Here is a 17,912-nt window from a genome sequence, read left to right as displayed (position 1 = left end):
GTGACTGTAAATCTTTTTGGAGTACTGTTAAACAAGCATTGAACCCCGAGAGCAATCAAGATGATATTACACCTGGTGAATGGTTTTCTTATTTTAAAGAACTGATAAATCCTGCGTTGGAACGAGAACAAACATAATTTGATCATACAGTTAGACAGTTAATACAAAGCCATTCTTGTGACACTTGTACCTCTGCTCCCTGGACGAATGATCTGCTCAGTAAAAATATCACTGAGGAAGAAATTAAAAATCTTAAGAAAGGAAAGTCCGCTGGAGAAGACGGCATACCTGCAGAAATATACAAGATTTCGTCAGAAACCCTTTCTCCATATTTAACCCTACTTTTAATAAAATATTTGATAGTGGTGTGTTCCCTGAAGCATGGAATCAGGCTATTATTCTTCCCTTATATAAGAATGGATCAAGAAGCAACCCATCAAATTACAGAGGTATTTCACTACTGAACAGTATTGGGAAACATTTTACATCGATTCTAGAACGGCGTTTAAGGACTTGGATAGATATAAATAATTTACTATCAGAAGCACAAGCTGGATTACGACCGAATTATGCTACAGTTGATAATATTTTTATTTTGCAGGCTTTATGTACCAAATATTTGTCCAAACAGAAAGGTCGTTTTTACTGTGCTTTTGTAGATTTCAAGAAAGCGTTTGATTTTGTGGACAGGGAAAAGTATTTGTACTTGTTATTAAGTAAAGGTTGCCATGGCAAAATGTTCCGGAGTTTGGAAAATATGTATACATCTGTTAAAGCTTCTGTCAAGATTGGAACTTGCCAAACACAGTCATTTTCTACCTCCAGTGGTGTTCGTCAAGGCTGTATCCTCAGCCCCATTCTTTTCATTTTCTTTATAAATGAATTAGTACATGAACTTTTTGAAAAATGTTCCCAAGGTATATTTGTATCTCAGGATATAATTGATATTACGCTGCTTCTGTTTGCCGATAATGTTGTTCTATTCTCCTATACTGTTGGTAAATTTGCAAAGGCAATTAAATGTTTTGCATTCATTTTGTTACAATGGGGACTTCAATTGAATTTGGATAAGACAAATGTAGTCGTATTCAGAAACGGGGGAATAGTTGCCAAAAATGAACAATGTACATTTGGTAGTGTAAAATTAAAAATTGTATCGTATTATAAATATTTAGGCATCATTTTCTCATCCAGGCTGATTTGGTCAACAGCGTGTCGTACGCTTGCATTGCAGGTTTCTAAAGCTGTTTTCCCTGTATACAGACTGTTCCATAACAACAAGTTCTTGTCTTTTTCGAGAGCATGTAATATCTTCGATGGTAAAATTGCACCTATTTTGTTGTATGCATCGGAAATATGGGGCCTTAAATATCATGACTGTATTGAAAAGGTGCAAACATCCTATTTCAAACGTTTCTTGTGTGTTGGGATATTCGCATCGAATAAGGCAATATTAGGCGAAAAATTGGTCGTACCAATATGTTTTTTTTAAGTAGACACAGAGCTGTTAAATACTGGATTAAATTGGTTAGAATGGGTGTAAACAGATATCCACATCAATGTTATAACATGTTGAAAGAACTGGATGACAGAGGTAAAATGGAACTGGGTTTCAGATATCCGTCTCTTACTGTTTGCCTGTGGGTATTCACATTTATGGTTATACCAAAATGTTGGAGATGAAAAATTGTTCTTGTATGTGTTCAAGCAAAGATTAGTTGATATTTATGTCAAAAATTGGTGAGGAAATGTACAAGCTTCACATTTTTTTAGAAATTATAGTCTTGTTAAATTAGGATTTTACCCTGAAGCGTATATTACATACCTGTTTCATGATAAGACGTTACTGAAGGTATTTTGTAAATTCCGAATTTCTCTACATAATTTGAATATAAATGCAACCAGACGAAATAAGGATGCTGAAAGACAGCACACTTTATGTAACCATTGTAACAGCGGACAAGTCCAGGATGAATTTCATATTTTACTACAATGTCCAGAATTTAATGATTTGAGAATAAAGTATTTAAGATTTCTCGATGGCAAATATGTATGTAAATCCCAAATGATAAATTTATTTAATTCACAAAATAGACATAAAGCAATAGCAACATTTCTGAAATGAGTATTCTCCAAAAATGTTTAAAACAGTGTTTAAATAGAGCTTTTCTTTTTTCTCACGACGTGACAACAAAAGTGCTATGACAACAATTGTAACATGGGCCAGTTGGCCAATATTACTGAATAAAATCTGTCTGTCTGTCTGTCTGTCTATTTGATTATGATTCACAAACACATGCTCATGATATGGTCGGAATCATGCCACGGATTAGCAGATATTTATCATGAAAACAGATTTTATGTAGGTGGCTTGAAACTTGCTTTTACAAAGGCCAATAGATTCGATCACAATACTTTTCGTTTTACAGCTTCTTTTCTCTTAGCATGCTGACCTCAAAACTGATTTAAATTCTAATAGCTGATTAAAGAGTAAGACAATAAATAGTATGTCAAATTATCGTTACCATGACAACCCTGTGATATTTTACCTTATGTAAGAGCAATAAAAACGATGCTGGGTGTGGCAGTACTACTGCAGTTGATAGTGTCTGTCATTTGATATGGCATTGTTTGTTGTCGCATACTTTTGCATTAGTGAAACAAGTGTTGACAACTTAAAGTTGATGTATGGCGTTATTACAGCAAAGGCTGAGTGGAAGGAGTAATAACATGGTTCAGGCACTGTGAGACTATTAAGAAAGGTCGCATGCAGTGCAATAATTTTCCAATTATGTACTGCCAAAAAGTATTTTAATTAAAGTAGTGAGCTGAATAGACTTAAGAGATTACGAGTTGGTACGTGTGGCATATTTGGCTGAGCTCTAAGAGAGATAAAGTGCTATTCTATTCGGACAGCTAGGGACACTTGAGAGGACAAAGAGGCACCGCATCGCCCTTTGTTCACCACTGAACCTTTTAATCCTTCGAAACAAGCACCTCACAAGATTTGCCAACACCTCAGACAAGACTTAACTAATACTGGTAGCGAGTGCAGCTGAATAAGGCGTGTGAGCTTGCGTAGCACTGCATTCTTTGTCAGACTCTTTTGGTAATAAGAATAATGAGGCCACGGGGACGTTGATTTCAAACGTACTAAAATGTGTAAAAATAAAATTCCATGAACCAAGTATTTCAGATGATGGAAACATATCATCATCTTGCTTGAGCACAGGTAACATGACGATGTATGAACCGTTCATTTACATACCTCTGATATCCGTATACATATCTAGGGTGTGTAAACATTTGCAAATTTCTAAATTTACATGCATTTCCCCACCAAAGCTTTTTTACATGTTTCCAACCCGAGTAAACCTAGAACGAAATCGGAAATTTCAGCACCAATTGAAAATCAAAGGAATGCACTGGAAATACTGTATGATAATGTATTTACTGGGGTATCTGTTTTGCAATTCACGTTTGGAAATACCTAACAATCTTGTCATGGCATACATGAACGAGGTGCTTGTGCATACGGAAATGTACGACGAGCATATGTTTCAAAGGTATAGATTTGTATGAAGTATATGCCCGAAGTTGGGAAATCTCTGGAAACATACGTAAATCCGGTCATAGCATGTATTTCCTACTTTATTTCCGTATATTTCAATGGTGTACTATCCGGCTTTTGGTCCTGTGCTGGGGGCGAGGTGTACGGACTACCCAGGTGTATGGACTACTGAGGTTACTGTGTACCCACCTTGATTGTAATGCACACTCTTTCCCTCAAGCTTATCGGTAACGGAGTGCTTGTCTCGCTTCATGTTTTCAAGGCTGCACTTCTCGGCTACTAGTCTCCGAAATGTTTCATCCGTTTTCGTGTTGAGAAATTCGTCGATTCTTTCAATTTCTCGAAGTGGTTGCTGAAAAAAATATAGAGGAACAATAAATAACGTTATCGCCAGCTGTTAAATATGTCTTGGTATTCCGAAAAGATTCGACTGGACAAGTAAATAGCAATTAAGATTTACAAATGGATCAAAGATGTCAATGATGACCCAAGTCAGACGAGTGATGTGTTTTCATGTAACACCGTACACGGAAACACTAAACATGACATTTGTAAAGGCAAGTTTCTGACGCAACGTCCACCTCAAGACAAATCATAACATTTGTGTAGGTATGTAGATGAAGCACCGTCTACCTCAAGAGTAAACATCACATTTGTGTAGGTATGTAGATGAAGCACCGTCCACCTCAAGACTAAACATCACATTTGTACAGGCACGTTTCTAAAACACCGTCCACCTCAAGACAAATCATAACATTTGTGTAGGTATGCATAGTATGACCAGAAATTATTGAGGAATTATTGTAGGAATATGTTTAATTGGATTTCCAGTATATAAACAACTTTGACCAGCTATCAAGTGCTTGGCTTCATTCAAGAGAGACAACTCCGTTAATCCTTTTTCATTAGTTTGTGAAGAGTTATCCCCCTTTGTTTACTTGCTAGCAGATGACATTTTCAGTGATCATCAGTATGGATGATTTAAGAGAAGAGGAAGTTGATTTTAGAGTATTATAATACTGACTGACTGAGTTTGGTTTTACGCCGCTTTTAACAATATTCCAGCAACATCACGGCGGGGGACACCATAAATGGGCTTCACACATTGTGCCCATGTGGTTAGAGTATTATAATAAGGACATCAGATCAGCTAAAGTGATTCAAGTAGAACAGGCATCCCTTTGTCCACTGTTCATCGTGTTTTGAAAAACATTGCAAATGGATATGGCATTGAGCACCAAGGAGCCGCAGGTAGGCCCAGCAAAATTGACTGTCGGCAGCTTGGTATTCTTGTTTCTAAAAAAAAACGTTCAGAAAACTTAAGGCTGGATATGATTGATAGAGGAACTGTGGCTGTCTGTAAGGACAGTTAGAACTGAGCTGCATGCATTGGGTTGGCAGAAAAGTCGAAGAATTCCATCACCGATCATGAAACCTGAACAAAAGGAGCGAAGGCTGAACTGGTGCTTACAGCATAGAAATTTTAACTTGGACAATGTGATTTTCTCAGATGAAAGTTCTGTGTGGCTGTTTCCTAATACACTGATATTCTGTACCAAACAAACTGATAAACCTTTGTATCAGCGCCCAAAGTACAGTCCGAAATTTAACGCTCCTCTGTGTATTTGAAGGGAATATGAACAGTGAGCGGTACACAAATATTCTCGAGGGACATTTAATTCCATCTGCTCACGTGTTCTATGGACATTTTTGGATTTTCCAGCAGGACAACGACCGTAAACATCGTTCAAAGCATTCACAGGCCTGGTTTCGGACCCAAAATATGACATTATTAGATTGGCCAAGCTATAGCCCTGACCTAAATCCAAAAGAAAATGTTTGGGGAGTTATGAAGGAAAGTGTCAATAAGAAAAATCTGACAAATATTGCTGAAATGAAAGAAGAGGTGGTCCGATATTGGGACAGCATGGACCACGACTTTCTAACTTCTTTGATCAGTGGTATGCCCCGCCGCATTGAAGTCTGCATTGCTGCCCATGGTGACTTGACAAAATACTAACTGTTCACCTGTCTTTGAATCTGGAGCTATGTTCTGCTAATATTCACATTAATACGTGAGTAATGAGTGAAAAAAAAAATTACAATCTTTAAATTCTCAATAATTTCTGGTTGTACTGTAGATGAAGCACCGTCCACCTCAAAACTAAGCATGACATTTGTACAGGCAAGTTTCAGAAGCACCGTCCACCTCAAGACAAAACATAACATTTTACAGGCAAGTTTCTGAGGACACGTCCTCCTCAACACTAAACATGACAAAATGATAGTCAATTCACAGGTTGTCATATCCTCTGCATGATGTCTGTCTTGTCAGAATGAGTCACCTGGATTATAGTTGGTCATTTTAAAAGGTATTATTGTAGAATGCTGTTCCTGTTAAAAAGCAGGTAACAGACTCGACTGTTAATGGCTGATACATTGCTTACTTCAACAAAATCCCCATTCACTCACTCACTTACTGTCACAAGATCCTCAAAGCGGACCACTAAAATCGAGGAGGAGTGATTAGGATTGGCCATGGCCTTCTCCCAGTTTGTCACGTGATCGAACCAGGTGCCCCATTCAACTGTAAAGGAAATCATGGCATGAAATAACGAAATATACCAATCAACATTTCATAATGATAATCAGAGTTGTAATTCCATTTAAACATGCACTCGACATAATTTTAGTTTTGGGTGTCCATGAAGGCGGCGGCGGTGGGGTAGCCAAAGGGTTATAGCGTTCGCATGTCACGCCGAAGACCCGGGTTCGATTCTGCACATGGGTACAATGTGTGAAACCCATTTCGAGTGTCCCCCGACATATTGCTAAAAGCGGTGTAAAACTAATCTAACTCACTTCACTAAGAATATATCAGGCAGTACTTGTCTATACGTTTTGCTTTAAGACATGTATCCCATCCGCCAGGTAAATAGACAAGGCTTACTTGAGGTCCAACTGAATTGTCATTTTGAATAATGAGGCCAGCTTTTTAGAAACCTGCACCTCACTAAACGTCTTCAATGATCAATACGTTTCCCATTGTTTGACTGAGATAACTCTACTGATGTAGTCACGAAAATTATCTAATCACAACAAAAACAAACATTTAACAAGATTTCTCTGAACTTTGCAAAACACTTCAGTAACTGCCGCATGACCACACGGGAACACATAGAGCTACACACAGGATGACACACAAAACACACAACGGACACACATAGCAACACATACTCAGGAACACATACCACAGCAACACACAGCAACACACGAGGAAACACAGAGGAACACACATAGCAACGCATGAGGCAACACAGAGGAACACACATAGCAACACACGAGGAAACACACAGGAACACACATAGCAACACACGAGGCAACACAGAGGAACACACATAGCAACACACGAGGCAACACAGAGGAACACACATAGCAACACACGAGGCAACACACAGGAACACACAGAACAACACACGAGGCAACACAGAGGAACACACATAGCAACACATGAGGCAACACATAGGAACACACACAGCAACACATACACAGGAACACAAACCACAGCAGCACACTAGGCAACACAGAGGAACACACATAGCAACACATGAGGCAACACAGAGGAACACACATAGCAACACATACACAGGAACACATACCACAGCAGCACACTAGGCAACACAGAGGAACACACATAGCAACACGTACACAGGAACACATACCACAGCAGCACACTAGGCATCTCAGAGGAACACACACAACAACACAGGGGAAAACAGAGGAACACACACAGCAACACATACACAGGAACACATACCACAGCAACACACTAGGCAACACAGAGGAACACACACAACAACACAGGAGGAAACACAGAGGAACACACATGGCAACACATATAGCAACGCAGAGGAACTTACATAGCAACACAAACCTGCACCTCACTTAACGTCTTCAATGATCAATACGTTTCCCATTGTTTGACTGAGATAACTCTACTGATGTAGTCACGAAAATTATCTAATCACAACAAAAACAACCATTTAACACGACTTTCTCTGAACTTTGCAAAACACTTCAGTAACTGCCGCATGACCACACGGGAACACATAGAGCTACACACACAGGATGACACACAAAACACACAACGGACACACATAGCAACACATACTCAGGAACACATACCACAGCTACACACGAGTCAACACAGATGAACACACACAGCAACACATGGGGCAACACAGATGAACACACATAGCAACACACGAGGCAACACAGAGGAACACACACAGCAACACATACAGCAACGCAGAGGAACTTACATAGCAACACATACACAGGAACACATATCATAGCCACACGTGAGGCAACACAGAGGAACACACACAACAACACATACAGCAACGCAGAGGAACTTACATAGCAACACATACACAGGAACACATACCACAGCAACACACGAGGCAACACAGAGGAACACACATAACAACACAAGACAGCAACACAGAGGAACTTACATAGCAACACATACACAGGAACACATACCACAGCAACACACGAGGCAACACAGATGAATACACATAGCAACACACGAGGCAACGCAGAGGAACACGCATAGCAACACATACACAGGAACACATACCACAGCAACACACAGGCAACACAGAGGAACACACACAACAACACAAGAGGAAACACAGAGGAACTTACATAGCAACACATACACAGGAACACATACCACAGCAACACACGAGGCAACACAGATGAATACACATAGCAACACACGAGGCAACAACATAAAACACAGAGGAACACACATAACAACACATACACAGGAACACATACCACAGCAACACATGAGGCAACACAGAGGAACACACATAACAACACAGGAGGAAACGCAGAGGAACTTACATAGCAACACATACACAGGAACACATACCACAGCAACACACAGAGGCAGCACAGATGAACAACACAACATAGCAACACACGAGGCAACACAGGAGGAACACACATAACAACACATACACAGGAAACATACCATAGCAACACAGGAACACAGAGGAACACACACATGGCACAGCATATCGCAACACAGAGGCAACGCACAGAAGCAACACACACAGGAACACACACCACAGCAACACACAAGGCAGCACAGATGAATACACAGAAGCAACACACGAGGCAACACACGCATAGCAACACATACACAGGAACAAATACCACACATAACACAACACACAGGAACAACACATACCACAGCAACACACAAGGCAACACAGATGAATACACATAGCAACACACACGAGGCAACACAGAGGAACACACACACAGCAACACACAACAACACAGGAGGCAACGCAGAGGAACACACACAACAACACATACACAGGAACACATACACAGGAACACACACCAGGCACACACAGATGGGGCATACACACAGGAACACGAGGCACACGCAGAGGAACACACACATAGCACACACACAGCAACACAGGCAACACAGCAACACACACAGGGCACACATACCACAGCAGCACAGGACAAAACACAGAGGAACAACACACAAACAACAACACAGGAGCAACACAAACACACAGCAACAGAGGAACACAAACAGAGCACACACATACACAGGAACACATACCACAGCAACACACAATGAGGCAACACAGAGGAACACACACAGCAACACAGGAGGAAAAACAGAGGAACACACACAGCAACACAAACACGAGGAACACATACCACACAGCAACACACGAGGCAACACAGAGGAACACACACAGCAACACAGGAGGAAACACAGAGGAACTTACAAAAGCAACACATACACAGGAACACATACCACAGCAACACACACAGAGCAAACACAGAGGAAACACACAAACACAACACAAGAACACAGGAACACAGGAACAACACACAGAGCAACACACTAGGCAACACAGAGGAACACACACAACAACACAGGAGGAAACACAGAGGAACACAAAGCAACACATACACAGGAACACAAACACAGGAACACACACAGCAACACAGGAGGAAACACAGAGGAACACACACAGCAACACAGGAGGAAAAACAGAGGAACACACACAGCAACACAAACACAGGAACACATACCACAGCAACACACGAGGCAACACAGAGGAACACACACAACAACACAGGAGGAAACACAGAGGAACTTACAAAGCAACACATACACAGGAACACATACCATAGCAACACATGGGGCAACACAGAGGAACACACAAAGCAACACATACACAGGAACACATACCACAGCAGCACACTAGGCAACACAGAGGAACACACACAACAACACATCCACAGGAACACATACCACAGCAGCACACTAGGCAACACAGAGGAACACACACAGCAACACAGGAGGAAAAACAGAGGAACACACACAGCAACACAAACACAGGAACACATACCACAGCAACACACGAGGCAACACAGAGGAACACACACAACAACACAGGAGGAAACACAGAGGAACTTACAAAGCAACACATACACAGGAACACATACCATAGCAACACATGGGGCAACACAGAGGAACACACAAAGCAACACATACACAGGACACATACCACAGCAGCACACTAGGCAACACAGAGGAACACACACAACAACACATCCACAGGAACACATACCACAGCAGCACACGAGGCAACACAGAGGAACACACACAACAACACAGGAGGAAACACAGAGGAACTTACAAAGCAACACATACACAGGAACACATACCATAGCAACACATGGGGCAACACAGAGGAACACACACAGCAACATATACAGCAACGCAGAGGAACCTACATAGCAACACATACACAGGAACACATACCACAGCAGCACACTAGGCAACACAGAGGAACACACACAACAACACAGGAGGAAACACAGAGGAACACACATACCAACACATATAGCAACACAGAGGAACACACATAGCAACACATACACAGGAACACATCCCATAGCAACACATGAGGCAACAATGAGGAACACACACAACAACACAAGAGGAAACACAGAGGAACACACATAGCAACACATACTCAGGAACACATACCATAGCAACACATGAGGCAACACAACACAGAGGCAACGCAGAGGAACACGCATAGCAACACATACACAGGAACACATACCACAGCAGCACACTAGGCAACACAGAGGAACACACACAACAACACATCCACAGCAACACATACCACAGCAACACACGAGGCAACACAAATGAACACACACAACAACACAGGAGGAAACACAGAAGAACACACATGGCAACACATATAGCAACGCAGAGGAACTTACATAGCAACACATACACAGGAACACATACCACAGCAACACACAAGGCAGCACAGATGAATACACATAGCAACACACGAGGCAACGCAGAGGAACACACATAGCAACACATACACAGGAACACATAGGACAGCACACATAGCAACACAAACACAGGAACACAGGCAAAACACACACAACAACACAGGAGGCAAACAGACCACACACACAGCAACACTGAGGCAACACAGAGGAACACACACAACAACACATGAGGAAAAACAGAGGAACACACACAGCAACACAGGAGGAAAAACAGAGGAACACACACAGCAACACAAACACAGGAACACATACCACAGCAACACACGAGGCAACACAGAGGAACACACACAGCAACACAGGAGGAAAAACAGAGGAACAACACAGCACACAGGAACACATACCATAGCAACACAGAACACATAGGGAACACACACAGCACACACGGAGGCAACACACACAGAGGAACACACCACAGCAACACACGAGGGCACAGGAGGAACACACACAACAACACAGGAGGAACACAGAGGAACACAAAGCAACACATACACAGGAACACATACCACAGCAACACACGAGGCAACACAGGGACACACACAACACTGGGAGGAAACACAGAGGAACTTACAAAGCAACACATACACAGGAACACATAGCAACATGCGAGGCAACACATGGAGAACACACACAGACACAACACACACAACAACACACAGGAACACAAACATGGAACACATACACAGAGCAACACACACAGCAACACAGAGGAACACATACCACAACAACACAGGAGGCAACACAGAGGGAACTTACACAGCAACACAAACACAGGAACACATACCACAGCAACACACGAGGCAACACAGAGGAACACACACACAAACACAGGAGGAAAAACAGAGGAACACAGGCAACACATACACAGGGACACATACCACAGCAACACACGAGGCAACACACAGAGGAACACACAGCAACACAGGAGGAAAAACAGAGGAACACACACAGCAACACATACACAGGAACACACACATAGCAACACAACACACAGAGGAACACACACACAACAACACAGGAGGAAAAACAGAGGAACACACACACACAACAGGACACATACCACAACACACAAAACAGAGGAACACACACAGCAACACAGGAGGAAACACAGGAGGAACACAGCAACACATACACAGGAACACAGCAAACACAGAGGCAACACAGAGGAACACACACAGCAACACAGGAGGGAAAAAGAGGAACACACACAGCAACACACACAGGAACACATACCACAGCAACACACAACACAGAGGAACACACACAACAACACAGGAGGAAACACAGAGGAACTTACAAAGCAACACATACACAGGAACACATACCATAGCAACACATGGGGCAACACAGAGGAACACACAAAGCAACACATACACAGGAACACATACCACAGCAGCACACTAGGCAACACAGAGGAACACACACAACAACACATCCACAGGAACACATACCACAGCAGCACACTAGGCAACACAGAGGAACACACACAGCAACACAGGAGGAAAAACAGAGGAACACACACAGCAACACAAACACAGGAACACATACCACAGCAACACACGAGGCAACACAGAGGAACACACACAACAACACAGGAGGAAACACAGAGGAACTTACAAAGCAACACATACACAGGAACACATACCATAGCAACACATGGGGCAACACAGAGGAACACACAAAGCAACACATACACAGGAACACGCACCACAGCAGCACACTCAGGCAACACTGAGGAACACACACAACAACACATCCACAGGAACACATACCACAGCAACACACAGAGGAGGCAACACAGAGGAACACACACATAGCAACACAGGAGGAACTTACACAGCAACACACACACAGACACATACGCATACAACAGGAGGCAACACATACCACAACAACACAGGAGGGAAACACAGAGGAACACACACAAGCAACACATACACAGGAACAAAAAACACATGGAGCAACACACACATACCAACACATATAGCAACACAGAGGAACACACATAGCAACACATACACAGGAACACATACCATAGCAACACATGAGGCAACACAGAGGAACACACACAACAACACAGGAGGAAACACAGAAGAACACACATAGCAACACATATAGCAACACAGAGGAACTTACATAGCAACACATACACAGGAACACATACCATAGCAACACATGAGGCAACACAGAGGAACACACATTGCAACACATATAGCAACGCAGAGGAACACACATAGCAACACATACACAGGAACACATACCACAGCAGCACACTAGGCAACACAGAGGAACACACACAACAACACAAGAGGAAACACAGAGGAACACACATACCAACACATATAGCAACACAGAGGAACACACATAGCAACACATACACAGGAACACATACCATAGCAACACATGAGGCAACACAGAGGAACACACACAACAACACAGGAGGCAACACAGAGGAACACACATAGCAACACATACACAGGAACACATACCATAGCAACGCATGAGGGAACACACAGGCAACACATGAGGCAACACAGAGGAACACACACAGCAACACACACAGGAACACACCACAGCAACACAGAGGCAACACACACACATAGCAACACATATAGCAACACAGAGGAACACACATAGCAACACATACACACAGGAACACAAGCACATGAGGGCAACACAGAGGAACACACACATACCATAGCAACACAGAGAGGAACACACCTAGCAACACACGAGGCAACACAGAGGAACACACATAGCAACACACGAGGCAACACAGAGGAACACACATAGCAACACATACACAGGAACACATACCATAGCAACACATGAGGCAACACAGAGGAACACACACAACAACACAGGAGGAAACACAGAGGAACACACATGGCAACACAGGAGGAAACACAGAGGAACACACATAGCAACACATACCGCAGCAACACACGAGGCACATAGGAGGAACACACATAGCAACGCACACAGGAACACATACCACAGTACGCACAGCAACACACAAGGGAACAGAGAGGAACACACACAGCAACACGTACACATGAACCCGTACCACAGCACACAGCAACACACGAGGGAACACAGCGGAACACACACAGGAACGCTCGTGGCAACACAGAGGAACACGTACAGCAACACACAAAGCAATTTAGAAACAAGAACATGTATACATACATTCGCCATTTAGGAATAACTTCATCCAATCTGCAAAAGGACATATCTCCACCTTGCTTACGGACAGAAAATACTTTTTCATCAGCTGGTACCAAGAGCACGCGACATCACGTGGGTCTCTCAAAACATAAACAATTTTCAACTTCTTTTCCAGTGCCGCTTTGGGCACACGTTCAAAATGCATGTGTCCATTGAGAACTCGGGGCGAAGGGCGACATGCAAGTTCCTCACTGGAAGTTAGCTCCAAATGAAAATCTTCCTTCTTGTAGGGTATCGTGTCGTCACACTTTCTCAACAGCATGTTCATGACTTCGAAACACCAGTGAGTTCCTGCCAAACAGAAGAAGATAGTAAACGGCAAGGCTTAAATAACAATAACTAATTGTCTCAGGAAATTATTGAAAAAGCACAGTTGGAAAAATAATTGTTTGTCGCAAAACATACAATGTCATAAGGTGTTGCTCTACACTCATGTGCGAGGAATCGTACTAGGTTTTTGGATCGGAAAGTGAAAGCTTTAACAATAGGGGTAACCAAAGCTCCTTATATTTTATAAAGTATATATATACTGAACAACAAAGGAAACGCCACGCCGATAGAAGTTTTTTAAATCAACACAGTTTTATTCGCTCTAATTCCCAATCAAAACTGAGGTCTGGGTTCAAACTTGACAAGTATGGTTAACACATTTTCGACTGACTGACTGACTGAGTTTAGTTTTACGCCGCTTTTAGCAATATTCCACAATATCACGGCGGGGGACACCAGAAATGGGCTTAACACATTGTGCCCATGTGGGGAATCGAACCCGGGTCTTCGGCGTGAAGAGCCAACGCTTTAACCACTAGGCTACCCCACCACCCCCACATTTTCGAGTTCCCACAAACAAAATCACCCAAAATGGTACCATTAAGATACCTCAAAGTGCGTATCGTGAGTGGCTTCCATTTGTATCGATGACGGCGTTGTATCGTATGTACATGGAATGAATTATCCGGTTGATGAAGGCCATAGGCACTTGGGTCCATACTCTGCGAAATGCCTAATCGAGTCCAGCCGCAGTTGTCGGCCTTGATTGGAGGTCGTACAGTCTTTTTTGGATCTCGTCCCAAAAGTGTTCCATGTTCCATTGGACTTAAATCCGCACTGAGTGCAGGCCATTGAAGGGTGGGATGCCATGTTTTCTTTGGATGTCCAATGTTACTCTGGCAGTGTGGGCAAGAGCGTTGTTCTGCTGGAAGATGTGATTTCTGTGACGTCCAAAGAGAGGTACAACTTGGGGTCATATGACTTGGGCAATACAGCGAGCAGCTGTTACGCCATTACCTCGTCCTGGACCGAGATTCTCTAACACCAGGGGGCCAACTCTCGCTTGTTCAGGCCGATTGCACCACACCATGATGCTTGGACCACCCTACAAGTTTCTTTTAACAATACACTCATTGGGAAACCGCTCCCCGCACCTTCGCCATGCTCAAACTGCCATCGGCTGTCGAAACTACAATATAGGCTTTCATCAGAAACAAGCCAAGTTCTCCATTGTCGATAACGCCAATTCCGATGCTGAGTTGCCCATCGCAGTCGGTTTGGACGGTGAAGAGCGGTGAGGACAGGACCACGGTATGGTCTGTGACAGCAGAGGTTTCTTCCACGTAACGTCGATGCAGTGTATCGGTACTAATGAGTTGGCGATACAGACAAATGGTCTGACGTGCTGTTTCCGTCGCAATGATGAAGCGATCCTGCAGATGGTAGCGCACAATCTGTCGGTCTTGACGTTCTGATGTTACTGAAGGTCGTCCACTGCGTGGATGGTTTTGGATGCTGTTATTGGCCCCTGATACCGCTCCTGCAGTCGGCAGAGTGTCCTAGCATGATCTTTAAAATGACTGGCTACCCTCCGTGCAGTCTGACCAACTTGCCGTCGTCCCAAGGTTTGGTTCCTCTGATCTCTTGCAAGTCGTAGCATGGCATTTGTGTCAAAACAAGAATGATTTCAGGCTAGTTTGAGACTCGCTTTCATTGGTAGTGTTGTCACGATATACACGTGCATTTTTTATTTCCACGAATGTCATACGGAACCTTTTAACACTTCAGCCTTTTAGGTGCGTTTGGTTGATATGGTTTTTCACCAGAAAAGACACTGATGTTGGTAATAACTGTCAATTTGGATTGAAAAACATGTTAACAGGACGGTACATTCACAATAAAAACACCACCTTGTAAGAACAAAATTTTGCATTTGATTTTGAAAAGTGACGTTTCTTTTGTGGTTCAGTATATTAATAAAATTGGTCATACTACCAGATCGCATATATCCACACAACATTACGTCATCATCTCGAATGTCCATTTCTGGCATGTTCCGGATGACCTCTTCGTCACAGAAGTATGGGTAGCGACAACCATCTACTTCCATTAATGGGTATTTTGCTGGTGGATCGTTCTCGGGAGTCGCGTGTATAATAGGCATAGCTGCGATCGACCAAGTATCAGTTCAAGAGAGATCAGCAAGAAAGCTGTCAAATCTGCAAGAAAGCACAAGTGTCCTCATTAATATTATGTTCAACCATTCTGTTGAACGAATTTAATATTTTAGTCTAATCTAATATAATTAGGACTGCATTCAGTAAAAAGGCCATAGGCTCACAATACAATCAATATTGGGTTGCTTTCAATACATGTTTCGTACCACCGTAAACTCTAAGTTACAAAAACGCTCATGATTTTGTACCTCACAAATGGAGCTTGAAGCCTGGCAGGTATTGACCTCACCGGGATGTTACTGGTTCTACTCAAGTCTTTCATTAATTGCTGGTCAACTCGCAGGGGCGGTGCCAACAAGTTCACCTGTTGAAGGGACCTGGAATGGTCTCAAACAGTTTAATCAAAAATCTGGATTCAAAGTCACGATTCAAAGTCACGATCATAATGCTTTTGACACGCCAAAGGGGAATGATTTTTTAACCCTACAAACAGCACGGGGCAAGGTGAATCCTTCACCTGCAAACATGTTATAAAGCGACATGCAACAATAACATGTTATTTCTGAAAATAGTTGTCTTAGTTGAGTCCTCGAACTCGCTACCAGGCCCAGCAGTTCCCTGTACTGCGTCCGTTACCTGAACCTAGATCCGCTTGTTGTTAGCTAGAATAATTGATCTTCCAATTATGATCCTTGTTCTGTTAGATTTGTGCCTGTGGTCATGAGGTGCATCAAGCGAAAATATTCGTAAATTGCATTACTTTGGCCTTACACTCTCCACTGTAATTGAGTGAGTGAATGAATGATTATGGTTTAACACTGCTTTTATAGCATTATTCCAGCAATATCACGGCGGGGGACACCAGAAATGGGCTTCACACTTTGTACCAAGATAGTGTTGGAGCGCGCTCCACCTTTTATCAAGTGTGTTCACATACTGACTTCAGTACTGTGTCACGTGACCTTCCTGTCAATATTCGTGACAGTAGGTTGCGTGCTGTTATTAGTTCCACGCCCGGCAGACCTAATCATCTCCATACAGTATTAACAACTTACTAATTACAGGCTGAAGTTGAATCACCTAACACAGATCCGTTCAGAGACTGCTGCGACTAAACCAGTTTCAGTCTGGGTTCAGTCTTCTCTGACATACATGCTGGAGTTACGTGTTACGATCATGTGGCATTGACCTTGATAACTGTTAGTCTCGCTCCGCATTCAACTGTCATGTTACACGACTGA

The 17,912-nt window shown here is 42.8% G+C and overlaps 1 protein-coding gene across 5 annotated transcripts in view; it reads right to left on the bottom strand.

Annotated features, from left to right (window-relative positions):
* The window catches only part of LOC124268711 (sulfotransferase 1B1-like), a 48,940-nt gene that overhangs the window by 30,733 nt on the left and 295 nt on the right, over positions 1-17,912 (bottom strand). For 3 of the 5 annotated variants that reach the window (XM_046703712.1, XM_046703710.1, XM_046703711.1), the window contains exons 2-5: positions 16,490-16,713; positions 14,186-14,515; positions 6,052-6,158; positions 3,761-3,923 (exon numbers count right to left, since the gene is read on the bottom strand). In XM_046703712.1, the coding sequence (XP_046559668.1) occupies positions 3,761-3,923; positions 6,052-6,158; positions 14,186-14,515; positions 16,490-16,658 (769 nt within the window). In that variant the 5' untranslated portion in view covers positions 16,659-16,713. Of the gene's footprint in view, positions 1-3,760; positions 3,924-6,051; positions 6,159-14,185; positions 14,516-16,489; positions 16,714-17,726; positions 17,847-17,912 lie in introns of those variants that run through there. The other 2 variants (XM_046703713.1, XM_046703707.1) reach the window with 2 other exon arrangements.

This window comes from Haliotis rubra, unplaced genomic scaffold (genome assembly GCF_003918875.1).
Source record: "Haliotis rubra isolate DU_JTF1 unplaced genomic scaffold, ASM391887v1 Scf14, whole genome shotgun sequence".
Classification (NCBI taxonomy): Eukaryota; Metazoa; Mollusca; class Gastropoda; order Lepetellida; family Haliotidae; genus Haliotis; species Haliotis rubra.
The sequence above is the reverse complement of the archived record's forward strand: the minus strand, read 5'-3'. Positions and strand labels throughout refer to the sequence as shown.